This window comes from Galeopterus variegatus, unplaced genomic scaffold (genome assembly GCF_000696425.1).
Source record: "Galeopterus variegatus unplaced genomic scaffold, G_variegatus-3.0.2 Scaffold166, whole genome shotgun sequence".
In the NCBI taxonomy this organism is placed as follows: Eukaryota; Metazoa; Chordata; class Mammalia; order Dermoptera; family Cynocephalidae; genus Galeopterus; species Galeopterus variegatus.
This window is the reverse complement of record NW_007726277.1, coordinates 513,240-536,857: the sequence shown is the minus strand read 5'-3', so window position 1 is coordinate 536,857 and position 23,618 is coordinate 513,240. Positions and strand designations below refer to the sequence as shown.

The window sequence follows — 23,618 nt, the reverse complement described above, 5'->3', positions numbered from 1 at the left end:
CGGTTTTTTTGTGTTGTTGTTGTTGTTGTTGTTGTTTGTTTGGTTTTTTTTTTGTGTGTGAGTGTGTGTGTGTGTGTGTGTGTGTGTGTGTGAATTGATTCATTCACCTTTAGCTCCCTCCAATAAGTGAAAACATGTGGTATTTCTTTAGGATAAATATTTAAAAATCAGTTCTCAAGAATAGTATTGGTTAGTCACTTAGATATCAAGATAAAAGTGAAGTCCCAACTACAAACATGTTCAAATACATGTGTTCTTGTAAAGGATATATCATTTTTTGATGGTAAGATTTTTTAGCAGTATGCCAACTGCTTCATTATACCAATCAATCAATCATATACTTGTATTAGAATCATATTCTGTAGTAAAATCAGGGCTGCATCACCAAAATTAATAGGAGCTCCAACTTTCCAGTTCAGTCAGGGTCATTAACAGTAACTTAATCAAAATCAAAAGTAGCACCATCTGTGAAAATAGGGAAATACACACAAGCATAATATGGCCTATTTATATTGGTTACATTTAATGGTTATATTCTTCAGCTGAACTCTGGATGTCATAATACTGGGTGGCCAATTTGAGACTAGAATACCTTTTTGTAACATGAAAGTGTAGCTTATAAAGAACAAAACATATTTCTTTTTCCTTTGAGGTTCATCTTTCTCATACTGGGTGCAAGACACATAAGTAACATTTGTTGTTTACTGAGGCAGTAGGCAGAATAATGGCCTCTGATGATATCTATGTCCTATTCCCCAGAATTTGTGAATATGTTAAATTATATGGCAGAGGGGAATTAAGATTGCAGATGGAATTAAAACTGCTAGTCAGCTGACTGTATGATGGGGAGATAATCCTGGATCATCTGAGTTGGTCCAATGTAATGACAAGGGTCCTTAAGAGTAAAAGAAGGCATCAGACAGATGGCAGCATGAGAAGGTCTCCACCTGACAGAGGAGGGGGCCATGAGCCTAGGAAAGTGGGCAGCCCCGAAAAGCTGCAACAGGCAAGGGAATGAACTGTCCTCTAGAGCCTACAGATAGGAATCCGCACCTTCCAACACCAACTAGTACCCACTGGGACCCACTCAGGACCTCTGGCCTACAGAAGTGTAAGATAATAAGATTATCCAGCTTTAAGGCACTGAACGTGCAGTAATTTGTTACATCAGCCAAGCAAACTAATACACTAAGGAACCTTATTATTTTTTTCCAGAAGCTTCTGTCACTGAAATTACATTAATAAAAAAGTTGAAATTATCAGAGTTTTCCTAAAGCATATTTGTCTATCTGTTTGTTTTTTGTTTGTTTATTTTCAGGAGGTAATCCTCAGCAGCCAGGTCAACATTTCAAGAAACAGCCAGGAAATGGCAAGAAATGAACAAGAAGTTTCCAAAGCACATGAAATTGATGTTATTGGAACAGAAATGGTAACTACTTAGAAAGACAATATTTTCCAAACAGTTTCCAGAACTGTATGGAAATTCTAACTTTGTTGTCAGCATTTGCTTTTATTGTTCCTTATGTATTTAGTTTCAATACTTATCAGTGTCTCTTTTCCCCCTTCACAGTTAAAATTCTTTTAAAATTAAAATGAACAACCTAAAAATATAATTGTACTTTAAGTGTCAATTCAAATATATTCAGTTATAGCATGAGTCTGTGCATTAAAATAAATGATAGAGGCTTAATTATCATCTCTCAGTGTGCCCTGAAGTCTTAGATGAAAATCTCTGTAAAATGAATATTTCATTTTGACTATTTGAAGAATATTGAAATAATTGACCTATTAAAAAATAATTATTTTTTTCAAATTATCTTTAAACACAGGTCTCTCATATTGAAAAGCACACTGAGGACATAAACCAAGTTTCTCAGTTCCATCAATATGTTCAAGAAACAGGTACAGTCTGGTATTAAGGGTCCTAATATACCTTTCTCCTATCGATGTGTCCGAGTTTGAATAGAGGACTTCCAAAGCACTGTTCTCCCCACTGAGTAACTTTAGTGACTATGACTTATGGACCCAGAGGGGGCTGGGTAGTATTTCTACATATAATTAGATTTTGCCTGTGGTGATAGATACCCTAAGTTTCTAAAATAGTTCATTGCCCATCAGCCTCATAATGTATTTATCCTAAAGCCTAAAAGGTGATAATAAGCTAGCCACACTGAATTCCTTTTTGCCTCAGGAACCTAGAATAAAACTTGATGTTTATCAAGCTCCTGAAGGATAGAATTGTTATCTAGATTATATTAGTCTTATTAACAGATTCAAGCACTGTTAAGTCAAGTTCTCCAACCTACAGATATAAGCTAAGACTGTAGGCAAATTTGTGCAAGTTTGCATAAGACAAGGCACGATTTGTCTTGCCTATAAAAGGGGGAAATGAGTTTTGCTGTCCTGAGGAGCTAACTGGGAAGATTTTAGCCAACTAACTAGAACATTACTTGACTGTACCTATTTTTGTTTTACTGCTTAACAAAGTAGGTCTTGGGCTGTCCCGTGGTTCACTTGGGAGAGTGTGGTGCTGATAACACCAAGGCCATGGGTTCGGATCCCTACGTAGGGATGGCTGGTTAGCTCACTTGGGAGAGTGTGGTGCTGACAACACCAAGTCAAGGGTTAAGATCCCCTTACCAGTCATCTTTAAAAAAAAAAAAATAAGGAAAAAGAAAGTAGGTCTTCTGCTATTCTTTTCTTGTTTTATAACTACTTTTTTTTTCTGAGCATAAAAGTAGATCATGTTTGCAGAAAATTTGGAAAATATTCCCATCCAGAGATAACCACCACCATTTTTCTTGCTATATTTCTTGCTATAGACAACACCAAGTCAAGGGTTAAGATCCCCTTACCAGTCATCTTTAAAAAAAAAAAAATAAGGAAAAAGAAAGTAGGTCTTCTGCTATTCTTTTCTTGTTTTATAACTACTTTTTTTTTCTGAGCATAAAAGTAGATCATGTTTGCAGAAAATTTGGAAAATATTCCCATCCAGAGATAACCACCACCATTTTTCTTGCTATATTTCTTGCTATATTTCTAAATTATGTAATGAAATAATGTCATAAGTATAAATTTGTACCCTGAATCTTTTTATTTATATTGCGAGAAGGTTCCTATAGCAATATAATTTCTTCTCAAACATCATTTTTATTAATTATATCATATCCCTGGTATTCTTTTCTGTTTGTAGTCATTGACACACCTGAGGATGAAGATATTCCAAAGGTTTCAACTAAGCTTTTAAAAGAGCAATTTGAAAAGTCTGCCCAGGAAAAGGGCCTTTATTCTGACAAAAAGATGACAAACCCAGCCAAGCAGGTTAAGGTAATTTCTCTACACATAAACATTTGTAATGTTAAACTAGGCTTAAATGCATAACATTTTTTAAATTATTGAATATATGAGGTATATTTCAGCAAAAAGTATTCTGAACCAGCACTTTTTCAGTTCCATGAGATACATAAGAAAAGATGTAGGGTAAAAACTTTTCTCACTAGAGAAAATAAGAGAAGAAAAAATTACGTATGCTCTAAAGTCTAATAATTAACAATAGTAAAGTAATTAAGTCAATTTTAAATGTCAGATGCTTACTCTGTTCTGTTTAAAATTTCAAAAAAAAAAACAAAACAGCACCCAAAAATACTATAAGACTTTTACTGTTTCCTTCTAGACTTATCTGCATGCTACATTAAGGAAAGGGGCGGAAAATCAAGATTATGTGTAAATGTTAAAATACTGATGCACTGAATGGGAGTATAACTTTACAAGTAAAAAGAGATTATATTATGTATTGCTCCTAAGTATATCACCTGCCTTTTCAATGGAGATGTCATAGCTGGCTCCTGGTTGTGGACAGGTGAAGGGCAGTGCCTAGGAAGCCTCCGCAGCTACACCCATCTTTATACAGTTTGATTTTCTCTCCCCTAAAGATTAAAAGTGAATATGAAGAGACTTCAAAGCCATCACCAGTTGTGGGTACCTCTTCTACTTCTTGCACTTCAACCAGCCAGAGGAAGGAAACATCAGCCACAAGATATAGTGATCACACTGTCACTTCCTCAACTCTGGCACAGGTTAATGCCACTCCTTTGGGAAAGATGGAAGAATTTCCTCCTCCCCCACCTGATGTACTTCAAACTCCAATAGATGTGACAGCAGTTTCCCAGTCCCCTGAATTCCCTAGCCCTCCTAGAAGACTACCAATCCCCAAAGATTTATATTCCAAGCAAAGAAATTTGTATGAATTAAACCGTTTATATAAACACATCCATCCTGAGTTAAGAAAAAACTTAGAAAAAGATTATATTAGTGAGGTTTCTGAGATTGTTTCGAGGCAAATGAATTCAGGGAGCTCAGTTTCAGCAGATGTGCAACAAGCCCGATATGTTTTTGAAAATACAAATGACAATTCCCAAAAAGATCTGAACTTGGAAAGACAGCACTTGGAGTGGGATGAAATTCTTAAGGGGGAGGTGCAGTCCATGCGATGGATCTTTGAGAATCAGCCATTAGATTCTATCAACAATGGCTCTCCTGATGAAGGTGACATTTCCAAGGCCATTGCTGATCAAGAGATCATTGCTGGTGGTGACGTAAAATATACCACATGGATGTTTGAAACCCAACCCATAGATACACTAGGGGTTCATTCTTCAGGCATTGAAGAAAATGCTGAGAAAATTCCTGAGCTAGCCAGAGGAGATGTCCTTACAGCTCGGTGGATGTTTGAAACAAGGCCATTAGATTCAATGAATAAAATGCATCAAAGTGAAGAAGAATCAGAGGTAACTGTCATTAAGGACATAACTGGGGGGGATGTTAAGACTGTGAGATACATGTTTGAAACTCAACATCTGGATCAACTTGGACAGATTCATTCAGTGGATGAGGTTCACTTGCTGCAACTCAGGTCTGAGCTCAAAGAAATTAAGGGAAATGTTAAGAGAAGTATAAAATGTTTTGAAACTCAACCATTGTATGTTATTAGAGATGGTTTAGGTCAAATGCTAGAAATTAAAACTGTTCATCGAGAAGATGTTGAAAAGGGAGATGTGAGAACGGCACGTTGGATGTTTGAAACACAGCCCTTGGACACAATTAACAAGGATATCACAGAAATTAAAATTGTCCGAGGAATTTCCATGGAAGAAAATATCAAAGGTGGGGTGAGTAGGGCAAAGTGGTTATTCGAAACCCAACCTTTAGAGAAAATAAAGGAAGAGTCAGAAGAGGACATCACTGAAAAGGAAACAATAATAGGTACAGATGTCTCCAGAAAGTGTTGGATGTTTGAAACACAGCCATTAGACATTCTAAAAGAAGTTCCTGATGCAGATCCTCTACCACCTGAAGAGATAATAGGGGGTGATGTACAAACTACTAAGCATCTATTTGAAACACTTCCAATAGAGGCTTTAAAAGGTAGTCCTGATGTAGGAAAGCTTCAAAAAATCACTGCCTCTGAAGAAGAAAAGGGGAATGTTAGGCACCAGAAATGGATTTTTGAAACCCAGCCTCTGGAAGAGATTAGAGAAGATAAAAAAGAGTACACTCGAACAGTGAAACTTGAAGAAGTTGATAGAGGAGATGTAAGGAATTACACACGTATCTTTGAATCAAACAATTTAATTAAATTTGATGCATCACATAAAGTACAGGTGGAAGGAGTCACAAGAGGTGCTGTAGAGTTAAATAAAGCTCTCTTTGAGACAACACCACTGTACGCCATTCAAGATCGCCTAGGAAAATATCATCAAGTAAAGACAGTCCAGCAAGAAGAAATCTTAAGAGGTGATGTAAGAAGCTGTAGGTGGCTTTTTGAAACAAGGCCCATTGACCAGTTTGATGAAAGCATTCATAAATTTCAGATAATTAGAGGAATATCTGCTCAAGAAATACAGACTGGGAATGTGAAATCTGCTAAATGGTTGTTTGAAACCCAACCTCTTGATTCAATTAAATATTTTAGTAACATGGAAGAAACAGAAAGTAAAACTGAACAAGCTACAGATATTGTTAAAGGGGATGTGAAAACCTGTAAATGGCTTTTTGAAACCCAGCCAATGGAGTCTCTTTATGAAAAAGTTTCATTAATGACTGGTAGTGAAGAAATTCATAAGGGAGATGTTAAAACCTGTACTTGGCTCTTTGAAACTCGGCCACTTGATACCATAAAAGATGACTCTGAAGCAACAGCTAAATTGCAAACTGTAAAACAGGAGGAGATCCATGGTGGGGATGTTCGTACAGCATGTTTTCTTTTTGAAACAGAAAATCTGGACAGCATACAAGGAGAAGAAAGGAAAGAAATAAAGCCTGTAGAAATGGATATCCAAGCTGGGGATGTCACCAGCATGAGGTATAAATTTGAAAATCAGTCCTTAGATTCTATAAGTTCCAATTCAGAGGAAGTTTTGAAAAAGATCAAAACCCTAAAAAGTGAAGATATTCAAAAAGGCAATGTTTTAAATTGTAGGTGGCTTTTTGAAAACCAACCAATTGATATGATAAAAGAAAGCCAAGAAGGGGATGAATTAGTTAAGACAGTAACAGACATCCAAGGTGGAGATGTAAGAAAGGGGTGCTTTATTTTTGAGACTTTTTCTTTAGATGAGATTAAAGAAGAATCTGACTCTATCAGTACCAAGAAAACAAGCACTGAAGAAGCAATAAAGGGTGATGTAAAAAGCTACAGAATGCTCTTTGAAACCCAGCCACTCTATGCGATCCAAGACAGAGAAGGGTGCTATCATGAAGTGACAACAGTTAAAAAGGAAGAGGTCATTCATGGAGATGTACGAGGAACGAGGTGGCTTTTTGAAACAAAACCATTAGACTCAATTAATGAATCAGAAACGGTGTATGTTATCAAATCTGTCACACAAGAAGACATTCAGAAGGGAGACGTTAGTTCTGCCAGGTACAGATTTGAAACCCAGCCATTAGATCAGATTTCAGAAGAATCACATAATATTGTGCCCACTGTTGACAATATTCAAGGTGGCAATGTAAAGACAAGTAAACAATTCTTTGAGTCTGACAATTTTGATAAGAATAATTATGTAAGAACAGTAAGTGTCAATGAAATACAAAAGGGCAATGTTAAAACATCTACTTGGCTATTTGAAACCCACACAATAGATGAGTTGAGAGGAGAAGGGTCAGGATATGAAAATATCAAGACAGTCACCCAGGAAGATGTGCAGAAAGGTGACGTTAAGCAGGCAGTATGGCTTTTTGAAAATCAAACTTTGGATTCTATTAAGGAAGCAGATGAAAGCATAACAAAAATAACCAGGGAAGAAATCCCTTCTTCTGATGTCAAAACAACTACATGGCTCTTTGAAACAACACCCCTTCATGAATTTAATGAAAATAGAGTTGAAAAGATAGAAATTATTGGCAAGAGCATTAAAGAAACCTTAGAAGATCTCTATTCTCAAAAAGTTATCCAGGCTCCTGGAATCATCATCGAAACTGATGAAGTTGGGGATGTCCGAATGGCAAAATACAAGCTAATGCACCAAGCAGCTCCTGAGATACAGAAAGAAGAAATTATCAAGGGGGATCTCAGAAATATAATGGTGAACCTACTTTCTAAAAGGGACTATACAAAAAGAGAGATTTTGGTTAGTGAAGAAGAGAAGGGAAATGTTAATTTGACTAAAACTCAATTATTAAATAGATCAACTGAATTTCATGCCGAAAAAGAAGAGATAGTGAGAGGTGATGTACAACAAGCAATAAAAAATCTGTTCTCCGAGGAAAGATCTGTAAAGAAAGGCATTTTAATTCAGGAAGATGAAAGAGGAGATATTAACATGACTATCTATTGTCTTCTTCATGAAAATGCTGGTGACACAATCAAGCGTGAAGAAGTAATAGGGGGCGATGTAAGACGTACCATTCATAATTTGTTGACTTCCACATCAAATGATAAAATACCTGAAAGGGCTAAAATTGATGCCTCTGAGAGAGGTAATGTTCAGTTTTTTACAACATGCATAGAAACTGGAGCTTTGGATTATCTCAAACAACTTCAGACAGGGTCAGATGAAACACTAACAGCTAGGAAACAAGGAGAGGAAGAAATAATTGGTGGTGATGTTGAGGGCACAAAACTGTTACTAAAGAAAAGGCAGTCTCGGGTTGAACGTACTGTCGATGAAACTGACATCATCCCAGGAGATGTGCATAATACAGTTAAGGTTTTTATGACAGGGCCTCAGAGTACCTCTTGTGAGATACCCAAAGAAGAAATTATAAAGGGTGATTTGAAATCAACCCTAAATTCCCTCAGCCAAGCCGTAAGTCAGAAAACAGTAGCTAAAACAGAAGAAATTATAAAAGGCGACATGCTGGCCACACTCAAGTCACTTCAGGAATCAAGCCAGCATTGGAAAGAATCTAAACAGCCTCGTTCCATCCCTGGTGATATTGAGCAAGCTATTGAATGCCTTGAAAAGGCCACAAACACAAGGACAGAAATCCTGAAAAAGGAACTTATCCGAAATGAACTTGAAACATCATTAATGTCTTTGAAAGAAGCACAAAGAGGTTTCAAAGAGGTAGATAAAGAAGGTGCAATCAAAGATGTTCACACTGTAATGGTAGGATCCCCAGAAGAGCAGAAAACAGAGATTCATCAAGTGGATGTCCAGAGGGACAAAAAACGTGTTCTTCATCCAAGGCCGGGACCATTTGAGCCAGCAGCCAGTTGGCAAAGGGGAGCAGACACTCTCAGTCAAACTGCTGGCAAATATTGTAATGGGAATTTAACAGAAGAAAGAACTGAGGTCAGTCTTCCAAAAGCTCCCAAAGGCTCTGTAAAGATTGTTATAGATCGTGAACAAAACAACAATGCTCTCGAGAAAAACCTTAGGAAACTATCTAATTTACACCACAAAGCTACTAAAAGTGTGTTGGAATCTGGGGACAAAATGGGGGTCTGGACTGATTCCACAAGAGAACAGCATCTTAGAGATGAACATATGAGCAGACAACTAACTTCAATTGTGTCAGCGAAGGAAAATCTAAAATCTAAGGAATCAGAGAGAGTGAGAGAGCAGAAGAAGGAAGATGTCTTTAACTCCACCCAATCTATTGATAAAACAATCGGAAAGCAACTGACTCAAACCTGTGAACTGAGGAATGACCACCAGAAGACTGAAACTTTCAATGTAAAGAACCCTAAAAAGACCAAAAACATGAAACCATCAACAGACACCCAAAGCTGCAAGCCCAGTCCCACCCAGCATCCAGTCAACGTGCCAGCTGGAAAAATGCATGAAGTTACAGGGCACTATCAGAAGCAAACTTTGTTAAAGAAAGAAATGCAATATTTTGATCAGGATATAAAGGAAGATAAAGTGAACCTTCAACCCATGCAGCAGCCTTTGCCTGTAGTTCAAGATATATCCAACATAACAGAAATGAAAGTCTCAGGAAAAAGCCGCGATAAATTTAAAGCAACCAACAAAAAACAGGAGACTGACATTCATCTGCAAAGCCAGGACTTTCTGATGAAGACAAATACTTCCGCAGACTTAAAAATGGCGATGGAAAAGTCCTTTAATTCAATCAACTTTAACCCTGAGAATAATATGAAAGAAAGTGAGTGCCCCCTTCCACCTCCATCTCCACCTCCTCCTCCACCTTCCAATGCATCATCTGAAATTGAATTTCCTCTTCCTCCTCCACCTCCTTTAATGATGTTTCCTGAAAAAAATGTGATTCCTCCCTCACTGTCCACAGAGCAGATAAAAGCCGAATTTGAAAGCTTCCCAGGCCTCCCTCTTCCTCCACCACCAGTAGATGAGAAATCCGAAAGAGAATATCTACCTATGTTTCTACCTCCTCCCCCTCCTCCAACTCCATCTCAAAATTCAGCCCATCTCCTTTCCTCCTCTGTTCCAGAAAAGTATAGTGGAGCGTTCATGCAACAATATGCCCAAAAAGAAGCCTCAAGCTCTCAGCAATCTCAGACTAAAATCGTAACAGGAAAATCAGGAGTACGTTTGCCACCTCCCACACTCCCCAAACCCAAATTTCCCAAGCAAATAGAAGATAGAAAGAATCACCTTTCCCCAAAAGTTGAATTGGAAAATTCCTTGTCAGATATGGAATGTAAAATTACTCCCTCAAAGGATCAGAAAAGACTAATGACGGCGACTAGCAGTGAACACACAGAGACAAAGCAGAACGTAGTCAGAAAAAGTCTTGATGAAAGAAAACAATTATCTTTTGACTCTGCAATGTCTTTCTCACAGACAGTTCCAGAAACTTCAGCACCCAAACAAAAACAGATAGCCCCTCTCATAAAATCTCATTCATTTCCATCTAGCTCAGGACAACAAAGTCCAAAGCCTTATATGAGAAAATTTAAGACTCCTTTAATGATTGCTGAAGAAAGATACAGGCAACAAAGAGAAGAGCTTGAAAAACAGAAGCAGGAGAGTTCTTGCTACAAAATAGTCAAAACAGAAAACCAAAATCAAAACATATCAGAGTTGGAAAAGGAAATGTCATCACAGAAAACAAATGAGGAGGTTCCCCTTCCTGGAATGAATTCAGAGCTTACTGCGGCCCAACCCAACCCAGCCTCTCCAAGTAATGCAGAGGTACTAGGAGTGTGTGCTGATCACCAGCTCTCCACAACATCAGCAGTGACAGTAGCTGCCAAGAGGCTCCAACATGTTCTAGAAGCCTCAGAAGACAAAGATAACATGAAAAAGGAAGTTTTACAGAACTCAAGGGATATTACGCAATCCACATCATCTTGTGAAGTTAAACAAAGTCAGCAAGAACGTAGTACCCAACAAATACAGCAGAAGTACCTGGAGCAGTTGCACTTGCCCCAAAGCAAACCAGTTACCCCAAGTTTCAGAGTTAAAACTATCAAGCTTCCCACTGTGGATCATACATTAAATAAAATAGACTATCGCCATGAAAGCCATAAAAAGCAATCTAAAGTTGATGTTCAATCCACTACCAAACAACAGTATCAGGAAATTGAGAAAACCGAAGCAAACACCAAATATGGTAATCAGCAATCTGTGGCTGAAAAATATTATGAATTACCTAAGAAGGAGAAAAGAGTGACAATAAAAGTGCCGACAGAATCCACAGAAAAGAACCATGAAAGTGAGCTCAACAAAGTTGCTGAGAAGCAAAGAGAATTCAGGGAATCTGAGCAAGTAAAACTTCCAGGAAGTGAAGAAAAAAACCAGGGACCAGCAATGATGTGCCCAAAGGAAGACAGATTAATAGTTGAAAGAAAACAAGAACATCTGAAGAATAAGTCAGCACTGACAGCAGTCAAGCATAAGGTTATTGATGCACATTTTGATTCACAGACTCAGAATTTTCAGCAAACACAGATACAGACTTCTGAAAGTAAAGCTGAACATAAAAGATTGTCTCAGCCATATAACAGTCTGCAGGAAGAAAAATGTCTCGGGGTCAAGGGCATAGAACAGAAACAAGTCTTCTCTAATACTGAAGATTCAAAGCAAGAGATTACACAGAACAAATCTTTATTTTCCTCTGTGAAAGAATCCCAGCAGGATGATGGAAAATGTGCTGTAAACATATTGGAATTCTTGAGAAAACGGGAAGAATTACAGCAGATTTTGTCTAGAGTAAAACAATTTGAAGCAGAGCCCAATAAAAGTGGCCTTAAAACATTTCAGACACTGTTAAATATTATTCCAGTATGGCTGATAAGCGAAGAGAAAAGAGAATACGGAGTTCGTATTGCCATGGAGAATAATTTAGAAAAAGTCAAAGAAGAAATAACACATATTAAAATTCAAGCAGAGGATATGCTTGCATCCTGTGAAAATGTAATTCAAACAGCCATGATATCCTCCAAAACAGGAAAGCAGGGAAATAAGCCTGCTAGTCTTAATGAAACATCATCCACAGTGTCTACCACTAATGTCAGCGATAATAAAACCACTGAACAGAAAGAAAACAAAGCTGTAGAAGAAAAAACAGTGCCCCACCAAGGTGCAACTCATCACGAAGCAACTGCTCATCATCTCGTGAAAACCCATCAGGAGATGAAACCGGATGCGAGCAAGATTTCACCTCCGTCTTTAAAAACACGCCCCCCATCACCTACTTTTATAACAATTGAGTCCACTGCCCGACGAACAGAAACCTCCACCAAGGATGAGCTTTCTCAGTCCCCCCAAAAAGACAGCTGTGTCGAACCCCCACCAAGAAGGTCCATGTCACAAACATCTACGGTTCACAGGGCAAACGCATCCCCCTCTCCACCCCGGAGTCGCTCTGAACAGCTTGTCAGACTCAAAGACACAACTGCAAAGTTATCCAGGGGAACCATCCCATGTCCACCAGCAACCCCGGTTCCGATGGCAGAGAAGAGAGCTGAAATCATCGCGTCTCCTGCAACACTTCGTCGTCAAATCAAGATAGAAACCCGGGGTAGAGACTCTCCTACAATCACAATACCTGTCAGTGTAAATCATGCTGCTAGTGGGTCCTGCAGAGAATCCATGGAAGCCCAAGAGGAAGTTAGGAAAGTAGAGAAAAGGGCGACTTACGTTCACGAAGATGGAGTAAATTCGACTAAGCACGTCGTGCCGGATACTGAAAGTTACGATGCCGTGGAAATCATCCGCCAGGTCGAGGTGCCTGGCCTGTCAGAGCACGCGCACAGATACGAAGCCGCCAACCGAACGGTTCAAATGGCTGAAAGTTTCGTGAACGACCACGAAAAAGAAATAAACAGATGGTTCAGAGAATTTGAGGATGGCCCAGTTTTTCAAGCTAAGTCAAACAGAAGAATTTATGCAAATGGAGATGCAAACCATAATATTAAACAAGAAAGCCGTACATTTTGTAAGGAGGAATTTGGATTAACATCTTCAGGAAACACTAGTTTTACAGGCTTTTCTTGCAAACATCCTAGAGAGATGCAAGAAAAAAATTCTGTTAAACAGCCCAGGGTATACCCTGAAACAAGGTCTCTAAGTGACCGTTTCTCGGGCGTGGATACATTTGAGAGTCAAATTGTTGGGTCAAAGATGACAGCTTCTTCATCACATAGCTCAGAAGCTGGAAAAGCTGCCGTCGACTTCAAGCATGCCCCGCCAACCTATGAAGATGTCATCGCTGGCCATATTTTAGATATCTCTGATTCACCTAAAGATCTCAAAAGCAATTTTCAAAAGACGTGGCAGGAGAGTGAAAGACTTTTTGCAACCCTGGGATATGTAACCTCAGATGCTTCTGCAACTGAGATGAGAACCACCTTTCAAGAGGAATCTGCATTTATAAGCGGTAAACGAGCTTGCAAAGTGTGAAAGAAGATTAACTCATTTAAAGGCACGTGTTCCCTAGCCAAGATGATGTGCTGTTAAGAGTGTATGGAAATAACCAAACGGTATAACCAAAAACTAACAGCTTCCCCTGTGTGCTTTTATCCTCTTTATATGCTTGCTTTCACTACTTACTCTTTACAAAAACATCGATAATTTTGTATGATTCACCTGCGCTGTGTGAAAATAACAAATGCTATTATATAAATTATTGAGACCTATATTTGTCATCATAACTGAGGCTTAGGAGAAAGCAATAGATAAAATGATTGTTATCGTGATAGTATTAATAATTACATATAACTATATTCTTGTTAATTATACAACATAGCACATTATTAATATTCTTATCAAAAGTTATTTCATCTAAATATTTTAGAAAATATTAGACAACATCCCTTGACCTAATATTGATGTATTTTTAACTGCTAGACCTAAGTGATCTTTGCATTGAATTCAATACAGCCTAATAACCCAAGAAATAATTTACAGTCTTCATATGTACTTTAAGGATTTTTATTGATCTGTATCTCTGACGAAAGTATAGGTGTGGAATTAGACCTTTTATATATTTAATTATTGTTGTTAGGTTGGATAGACTTAGCTTTCTCTGATGCCATATCTTTTTTCTATAATTGATTTTTTCACCTTTCTGAAAATAAACTTAAAATAATAGCTCAACTGACCTTATTCACAAATGAACATGGATAGTACATTTTTAAAATTTGATTATATTTGGAAGCAGGGAGAATTAAATTATGAACTTAGTACATGTTTTTCTCAACATTAGAGAACAGTTAATTTCTTTATATTTCCTGACTTTTTATAATCCATGAGGCTTTATGATAGAAAGATTTGACATAATGTGTGTCCTTAGTGTAGTCTATTTTTTAGACAGATTGAAAGAAATAGCAAGTTTAAATTTAAAACTATTGAAACTAAAAATTGTGCTCTATCATATTTGCAACATATGTGTCTAGTTTATCAGATTAATATCATTTCTTAAGTACTTGCTTCTGGCATAATTAAGAAAAGCTGTCTAATTAATTTCAAATAGTCAGTTTCTGTTAAGATAACTTAAAAACACATAGAAAATACAAAGAATCTGATGTTATTATATAGATACGTTTCTCCTTCTAGAACCAAATAAGCAAAGGAATCCTCTTGGTAGCCCAGATTGTGCATCTGAGCACTAAAGTGTGTGTATTTATTTGTGTAAAGGACCCTGTGCATATTTGCTCTTATATATAACTAATATGAAACCTTAGTTCTTCTCAGAGGACCACTGTGAGGATCAAAAACAATACTGAAGTGACATTTCTGTGTCAGTTTTGAACCACTACACAAACACTGTTTAGCAATATAACTACTATTATTCAAAGGGGTTAAAATTTACATGAAAGCATCAGGAAGTGACTGCAGATACTTCACAGAAAGAGAAAAAGAAGGAAGACTACAAAAAGCACACATGAGAATCCAAAAAGAGCTCTAAAATCTAAAGCCATTTAGATTGAGGACAAACGGCCCTGAACGTTTCAATGTATTCACGAGTTTCATTACATTAAAGAATTGGTGTCATAGAGTCAACCCTAAGTCAAGAAAATATTTAAACAAATACAGTGTCCTTGGTGTAAAAATATATGTACATGTTTTTAAAAGAGCTATCCAGAATGCTTTCAAAAATAAAAACTGGTGTAAGTTAGGTGTAAACCTTTATATACATATAAAGTTCAGTTACCTAGAATGATGAGCTCTCTTAGAGCTCCCAATAGTTGAATTTACTATATTTTTTAATGCATTAAAGTAAATGAACATATTTTACTCTTGTATGTTTCCTTCCATAATAAAAGTCAGCTTGTACAATGTGTCAGTAGTAGAGGCACTAGAGTAATGTTTATCCTCGTACCAGGGCCTCACACCTGATGATGGGATAGCCTATGTCCTGAGAAGGACACAGTCTCAGAGCTTTTCACCTTAACTGCATGACCAGTTAATATGTCATTGTTTTGTTTTGCATGTTTTTACAATATGATTGAAGATAACACTATATAAGCCACTGAAAATTTTTATTTTCAGAAACTGCTGCTCCAAGACAAGGAAATATGTACACTTTGTCAAAAGACAGTTTATCCAATGGAGTGCCTAGTAGCAGACAAGCAGAATTTTCATAAGTCCTGCTTCCGATGCCACCATTGCAAAAGCAAACTGAGGTAAAATATTTTGTGCTCTGTAGCACAAATATTTCAAAAAGCCTGCTATGTATGTATAATACCATGTCTCTAGGAAGATGCAGATTTTTCCAGATCTCATTGCTGCTGTCAGCTAACCACAGAAGGGGAGGTGCTCATGTTCTGTTATGTATTGCTCAGGATGACTATGACATTTTTCCTTTTGGAATTTTGTTTTGCTTATCAAATCCAGCAAGACCCATTTTGTCTGAACATGGATAAGAAAAATCAAAAGTCACTGTACAAATCAGTACTTTTAAGTTAGTACTGTAGTCCAAAATTTAGACTCTAGATCAGAAGTTGGCAAACTTCTGTAAAGGACCAGATAGCAAATATTTTCAGCTTCATAGGCCATACTGTTTCTGTCACTAGCCAATTTTCACTGGAGTACATGAGTGGCCTTAGTGACTAAACAAATGGGCATGGCTATAACTGAATGGGCGTGGCTGTGTTCAATAAACCTTCATATACCAGAACAGGTGGTGCATTAGATTTTGCCATGTTTAAGCTAGATTATATAAGTTTTTTTTAAAAATGGAATTTAGCATAATATCAATGACAAGTAATAGAAAAATTGTTTATTCTCTGGAGCAACAGGAGCACCTCATCAACACAGTTAGAAATGACTCATTTTCCAAAACTCTTGAAGTACATGTATTTAAAGGAAGGCAACATTTGGTATGACTGTAGTCTGAGATGGTGAAATGGAATTTTTTTTTTTTTTTTTTTTTTTTTTGCTAAATCTAATGTGCATCTCTCAGACTATATCCTTCCTGACTTTAATTGACAATGTCCAACACCCCTCACTGCAACATTCTTTTCCCTTGGTTTCCATGACAACAGAGTATAATAGTTTTCTCCCTACCTTCTGGAGGCTCCTTCTCAGGCACTTGTGTGAGTGACTCTTTCTCTGTCCATTACCCAAATGTTAGAGTTCCTCAAAATTCTACTATGGGAATTTATTCTTCTCACTGTTTCTGCTCTTTCTGGTGACTCACATAGCCTGTATGTCACTGACTCAGTAAGTGACATTAATATTAACTCAATCAAAATCAAAACATAACTCATTTCTCTTCTTTGTTTCTTACATCCAACCTATCACCAAGTCCCATAATTTCTGCCCACAAATACCTATCTCCCATTAGTAAATAATATCCTTTTTAACAATCACTTCCTTGCATTTCTGTAGTTTTGTTATCTAAATATGCTTTCCCAGAAACCATACTTTAGCCTTGTCCATTTTTCAGAACTTAGGTCTTTTAAGTCTTTTTTAATCTATGTGTTTCTCCTAAATTCCTTTCATTCTTCAAAATTTATTTATGAAGAACCCAGGACATTTAACCTATAGACTTTCCAGTCTGGATTTGCTGATTACACACTCAGAGTGCAGATGAACATTCTACTTGGTCCTCTGGACCAAACATCAGCTGGATCTAGATTCTAGATGAGACTCAGGTTTGACACCTTTCGCAAGAATGTAGATAGTGTTGACAAAGTCTGGTTGTCTTTTGTTTTGTGAGTATAGCAAATACTGAGGCTTAATACCTGTATTTATTCATTGATACCTGCAAAATGTTAATATTTTAATTCTGTTATTTCGTTTTTACTTATTAGAATACTTTTACAAAGAGATGCTTCCTCTTATCTACTATTTGGTTACACAGTGGTACAGTTGGTGGGAGAAAGACAGAATAAGTTCATGATTCTTTCCCTTTATGTACTAAATTTTCCAATATATCAATTATTTATTTAACAATATAAGACAATGATCTTGATGCTCAGTCTACTGTGTTGGTGATTGTTTCTCAGCTTTTGTAGTGGAAAACGATATGTATACATTATAAATAATGTATAAATACATATTTATATATTAATAACAAAATTGTTAACACCACTAATTTGATTATCAAAACATTAAAAAATTACATTTGCTTTCCCCATTTATCCACTCCCCATTTTTTTACATCGTTGTACTCTATCTTCAGTGTCAGATCATGCATCCGCTACCTACCACATTATCTCTTTTTGCCCTCACTTCATCTTAGTTTGCAGATAGCAAGATATTAATGCCCACCACCAAAACTTGTACTGATGCTTCTGTAGTCATTCTGGTTATTGAGGCTTATTTTCTAGTAGATTCTTTAGAAAATGCTCATAGAAACAGTATTCTCTAAGTTCATACATGCTGATAGTAATTTGTCTGTGACCTTTAAAGTGAAGGGCCGGCCCGGTGGCGCACTGGATAGTGCGCCGCTTGGGAAGCGCAGCGGCGCTCCCGTCCGAGGGTTCGGATCCCACATACAGACCGGCTCCCGCTCACTGGCTGAGCGAGGCGTGGGAGCAACGCCGAGGCTTGCGATCCCGTTGCCGGTCCCCGGTCCGGTACGGGGGCAACACTGAGGGTTGCGATCCGTTGCCGGACACGGAAAAAAAAAAAAAAAAGACAAAAAATAAAAAATAAATAAAAAAAAATAAAGTGAAGAGACAGTTTTGCTGAAATTAAGATTCTCGTCTTACACTTTCATTGAGTATCTTAAATGCATTATTTCATTTTCTTCTGGCATAAAATATTGAAATAGTCTAATAATATTCTAATTTTCTTTTCCTTATAAGACATAAGCTTTTTAAAAAAGATATACAAGGATATTTTTTCCTTCTATTTTTAAAATTTTACTAGATTAGTTCTTGGCATTTGTCATTCTGCGTCAATAAGTGTCAATTACCCAGTGTGCTCTTTCAATATGGTGTTATGTACTTTTTATATCAAGAAAGTTTTTTAATTATAGACTTTTAATATTTAATCTGTTTCACTAGTTTAGTTTTCTTCTTCGGGAACCCCTATTATCCATACATTAGATATTAGCCTACCTTTAATATTTGTCCTTTTCTCTCAAATATTTTATATCTTTTTCTTTCTTCATTTTTCAAAATTTCATCTTTTTATTCTTTTGTTTCTCTTCTTAACTCACTTTCTATTGTGTTTATTTGCTCTTGTGCTCCTTTTAGTTTAGTTTTTATTGCTGAGATTTTTTTTTATTTCAATTTTTTTCCTAATTTCTGGCATGTCGTTTTATGAGTTTTTCGAATTCTGATTCATGTTGTTCTTTCAGGTCTTTTATTATGTTCTTAACATCATTTAACTTGTTTTAAAATAGTAGGTTAAAATCTTCATCTATTTTTAAAGCATATTTTTCTGGCATATTTTCATTATCTGCAGGTTATTCAAATGCTCCTTACTCTTTCGTTTTTTTTTTATAATAACTTTGTATAAGATTTTACCCCAGTACATTTCTGTTGCTCATTTTTATATGAAATTATTTTTCCCAAGCCTTAGACAGATATAAAATTCAAGATGTTTTTTTCTAATCTCACAGCGCTACCTCTTCTAGTTAACATACACTGTTCAAAAAAATAAGATGGCTTGATTTCTGGGATTTCCTGGCTTGATTTCTCTCCCACATGTTGGTTAGGACCTTCTCTTTCATTTTTGTCATCCTTGTCCTGCCCAATTTTTACTCTGCTGATATTTTTCTCAGTTTGGAGTTCTGTCCTGAAAGGGGACCCCAGTGGGTCAGTTTTCAGAGATCAGCTTCACAAGCCTCTTCAGTCTTTCTTACCACGGGGCCTTTGCACTCACTGCCTATTGGAGAAGACAAACCCTCCAGTCTCAGCTGCTGTTCTCTGATTGGCACATGATACTTTCCAAAAAATGTTGACTAATTATTTTGCAGTTTCGTATTATCAGGTCCATCACATACATTTCTTGTCCTCCTGCTATCACCCATATAGATGAGACTACCATGTTGGTCTTGTGTCTGTTTGTGGCTTGTCCTTACCTTTTGTATTTTGACATTGGTGGAGCAATCTTGCCACTTAGTTTTTTGTAACAATTACCCATGGATTTTAAGGTTTGCTATGTAGTTGATGAATCATTTTTTATGTGTGGATTCAGAGATATTCAAAACTATGCTGCTGCCTCTGACTAAATTCGATTTTAATTTTACTAGGTACTCTATTTGTTAACGTCCCCAAAGAGGCCAGTTAAGCAATTACATAGGCAGGCTTTCCAATTCATTCAAAATCCAGTTAACAAGAAAGTTCAAGTAGTTGATTTTTATGTACGTGCTATGAAAGATTTATTTAAAATTGCAACCCCTCATGTAAATCATTGAGCTAGCACAGGTTTAGTCTTATCATTCTGCCCCATCTATAACTACATGTGCATTACACTATAACACCTATTATACCAATATCTGACATACATCATGATATTCTAAATATTGGAAGACATGTATCATAAGATATTGATGGTAACCATTATCTAATAGGAATGTTCAATTAATAAGGTCATTTTTATTGCTAGTAAGTTAATAATGAATCTCTGACTCATTATTGAAATAATTAATTCCCTAATTCCCTATGTATTTACAGTAAATATACAGAATGCTAAGCATTATTTTTCTCTTTCTGACAGTTTGGGAAATTATGCATCACTTCATGGACAGATATACTGTAAACCTCACTTTAAACAACTTTTCAAATCTAAAGGAAATTATGATGAAGGTTTTGGACACAAACAGCATAAAGATCAATGGAATTGCAAAAATCGAAGAGGCCCAGTCGACTTTATTCCCAATGAAGAACCAAGTATGTGTAAAAACCCTGCAGCAAACACCCTTATACTTGGAGATTGTAATAAACATTTAGATGCTGGTAACAGTGAAGGGCAAAGGGATGATTTGAAAAAAATGGGGGAGAGGGGAAAATTAAAAATCATTTGGCCTCCTTTCATGGAGATGCCTAAGAAAAGCTCCCCCCTTAAAGAAGAGCTCAAAATGAGTAAACCTAAATGGCCACCTGAAATGAGTATCCCTGCATCCCCTGAATTTAAAAGTGGATCACCAATACAACCTGTTAAAACTCTGGACAATAAAGGACAAGAGCAAGATAACATTTCTTTTCTGCAGCCATATCCACAGTCCACCCATATGTGTCAGAAAGAGGATGTTATAGACATCAAAGAAATGAAAATGTACGAAGCAAGAAAAGAAGAGAAGGAAGGAAATAAGGATGTGCAATATAAGCTGAATGAGGCCGAAGATACAAAGAATACGTGGAAAAGTGAAATGGATCTTCATGACAACAATAATGTAGTTGTGCAGAGTGCTGAAAAGGAGAAAGATGGAAAAACTAATGAACCTGATGGTGCAGAAGTTTTACAGGTTACTAACACTGATGATGAGGTGATGCCAGGAAATTGTAAAGAGAATTTGAATAAGAATAATAATAACAATTATGTAGCAGACTCGCATCTGGATAACTGCAAGCAGAAAACATCTATTTTAGAATTCCCTCTTCTATTACCATTGTCAAGTACAGGAAAGTACACTGCAAATGAATATCGAATTGAAAAGTTAGAAAATGCATCTAGAATCTCAGAGTTACTTGGTATATTTGAATCTGAAAAGACTTGCTCAAGGAATGTACTAGCTGTGGCTCTCAAGAAACAGACTGTCAGAGCGGCTGCTGGCAGTCCTGTGCAGTCTGCTCCGAAACCAGGCCTCAATGGGGGCTGGAGAGTCAAGGCAGAAAGTTCAATAGAATCTTCTGATACAAACCTCTTAAACACTAAAGGAAACCATTCAAATAACAAAAATTTACACTTTTTCTTTTCTAACACTGTGAAAATCACTGCTTTTTCCAAGAAAAATGAGAACATTTTTGAGTGTGACTTAGAATCTGTAGATCGAATTAAAAATATGCCATGTTTGTATTTAAGAGAATTTGGAAAAGGTATCAAGCACTGGCATGATGAAATGGTAGGAGCAGCCCACAGTAATGGAAATGCAAGTTTTCATGCTCTGAGCAGTGAATGTGCAGCTAAGCCTTTGTCTCCCAGAGTGGAGGTTCAGGCTGAACAACTCACAGTGGAAGAGCAGATTAAAAGGAACCGGTGCTACAGTGACACTGAGTAAAACATGTCTGGCCACTTGCAGGCCACACTCAGGCTCTGAGAGATATCGGTGTCTTGAAATAAGACTTTAGGGATATTGATAACTTTTGCTGAACTTGTAAACATAATGTTGAGAAATCTCATGTCTATCACAATAGAGTATTTCTCGTATTCCACTTTATCATTTTTTTCATAATTCATTTAAATCCATTTTTGTTCTGAATGGAATGGAGATATGAAACAATATGTCTATGTTTTCCTGTCAAATGACACTTAAGTATATCACTCTGTTTTTCTGTAGAATATCATGGGTGAGATTCTATGCTGCTGATATTTATCACGATTCTTATACCTTCTCTTTAATTTCTGTTGCAATAAAGTTGAATCACCTGGGGTGCAAACCAAAATACTTGTGTAACTTTTTATTCATACGTATTGTCATTCTAAGTATACAAGTTTTTCATGATTTAGGAAGTATCGCACACACAAACAATCCTGAAATAAATAAAATGCTAAACTGAAGCCACAGTATTATTACAAAATATGAAATTTTCATTCTCTTTTTTACCCTACATTCAAAATGTGATGGTTCTTTAAATAATTACCTATATTATACTGTCATGAATCATGTCTATGAACAATTAATGAAAAATATGAATTTTCCTCCAGAATAATTTTCCTTCAAAATAATATTTTCCTCCATACACAGAAATCAACTGAACTAGAAAGTTTTTACATAAATAAAGTTACATATATAAATAACATAAATAAATTACATACTTTGCATTTTTATTTCTTACTGTATGCAATTGACAAATACAAAAATCATATCAGTATAGTTTGTCAGGTTTTTTTCTTATATTTGATGAATATTAAATTTATCTGTTATGAAAACATATTCTTTCAAAAATTTGGCTTCTGAATTTTTGGCTGATTTCGCCTTTCCCCAAATTCATTTGATGATTCTGAGAGAAAAAAAAAATCATGAATATAAATGAGTGACAATATATATTTGGAGTGTACATGTATGAAACAAGCCATATCCCATATTCTCCTACATAACCTGAATCATTGACTTTCTATACATATGAAACCAAAATGCAGTGTTGAAAACCATTTCTTTTTAGAACAATTAAAAAATTCCCCTTGCTAGTGTGTTCTCAACTGATATCTAAGGTCTATATTGTGTTAGCTTACTAGGGCTGCCACTACAACATACCAGAAACTGGATGGTTTAAACAACAAAAATTTATTTTCTCACACTTCTGGAAGCTGGAAGTCCAAGGTCAAGGTGAAGGCAGGGTTGGATTCTCCTGAGCTTCTCTCCTTGCCTTGCTGTTGGCCGCCTTCTCCTTGTGAACTCACATGTTCCTCTTCTGTACACACACACCCCTGGTGTCTCTTCCTCTTTCTCAAGGGTGTTAGTCCTATTGGATTAGGGACCACCCATCCATCTTCATTTAACCTTAATTACCTCTTTATAGGCTCTATCTCTAAATAGGGTCACGTTGGAGGTTAGGGCATCAATATACAAATTTTGTGGAGACACAAATCAGTTTATAACATACATTTTTACCCAATTTAATCAAATACTGTGAAAGTCTGTCAAGAAAATGGCAATTGGGCTGCAACAGCAAAGTATTTAATTTGAATTATTGCACCTTATACTATTCTTCAAATATTCTTAGTTGACAAAGCCTTACTTCTACAATCATTTATGCTAAGATAATCCAAAAGTTTTGATAGAGGAAAAAATTATTTATGAAAACTCTTTGACATAATGCCTTAATGTAGTTTCTTAATGTCACTGATCCTTTTATAAAAGTAGTGCTTGCTTTACAAAACTCCTCTCTGGGGACTCTGCCCCCTTAATCTTGGGGACTCAGTCATTCAATTATATTAAAATTTAGAATTAAACTAATATCCATATCAGGGAAAACAATAAAAATATTATATTGTTCTTCTGTTTACCTTTCATTTAATCAACAAAAATTTTTTTTTTAATTTCCTTAATCAGAAATAGGATTGTCTTATGACTGTTGGCTGTATCACCTTTCTTTCTTTTTTTTTTTTTTTTTTTTTTTGTCT

General features: G+C 36.3%; 1 protein-coding gene across 5 annotated transcripts in view; it reads left to right on the top strand.

Annotated features, from left to right (window-relative positions):
• The window catches only part of XIRP2 (xin actin-binding repeat containing 2), a 346,249-nt gene extending 324,312 nt beyond the window's left edge, over positions 1 to 21,937 (top strand). For 2 of the 5 annotated variants that reach the window (XM_008594712.1, XM_008594718.1), the window contains 6 exons: positions 1,319 to 1,429; positions 1,830 to 1,902; positions 3,194 to 3,327; positions 3,933 to 13,311; positions 15,426 to 15,559; positions 20,052 to 21,937. In XM_008594712.1, the coding sequence (XP_008592934.1) occupies positions 1,319 to 1,429; positions 1,830 to 1,902; positions 3,194 to 3,327; positions 3,933 to 13,311; positions 15,426 to 15,520 (9,792 nt within the window). In that variant the 3' untranslated portion in view covers positions 15,521 to 15,559; positions 20,052 to 21,937. The remainder of the gene's footprint in view (positions 1 to 1,318; positions 1,430 to 1,829; positions 1,903 to 3,193; positions 3,328 to 3,932; positions 13,312 to 15,425; positions 15,560 to 20,051) is intronic. The other 3 variants (XM_008594722.1, XM_008594732.1, XM_008594726.1) reach the window with 2 other exon arrangements.
• The last annotated feature ends 1,681 nt before the right edge of the window (positions 21,938 to 23,618 follow it).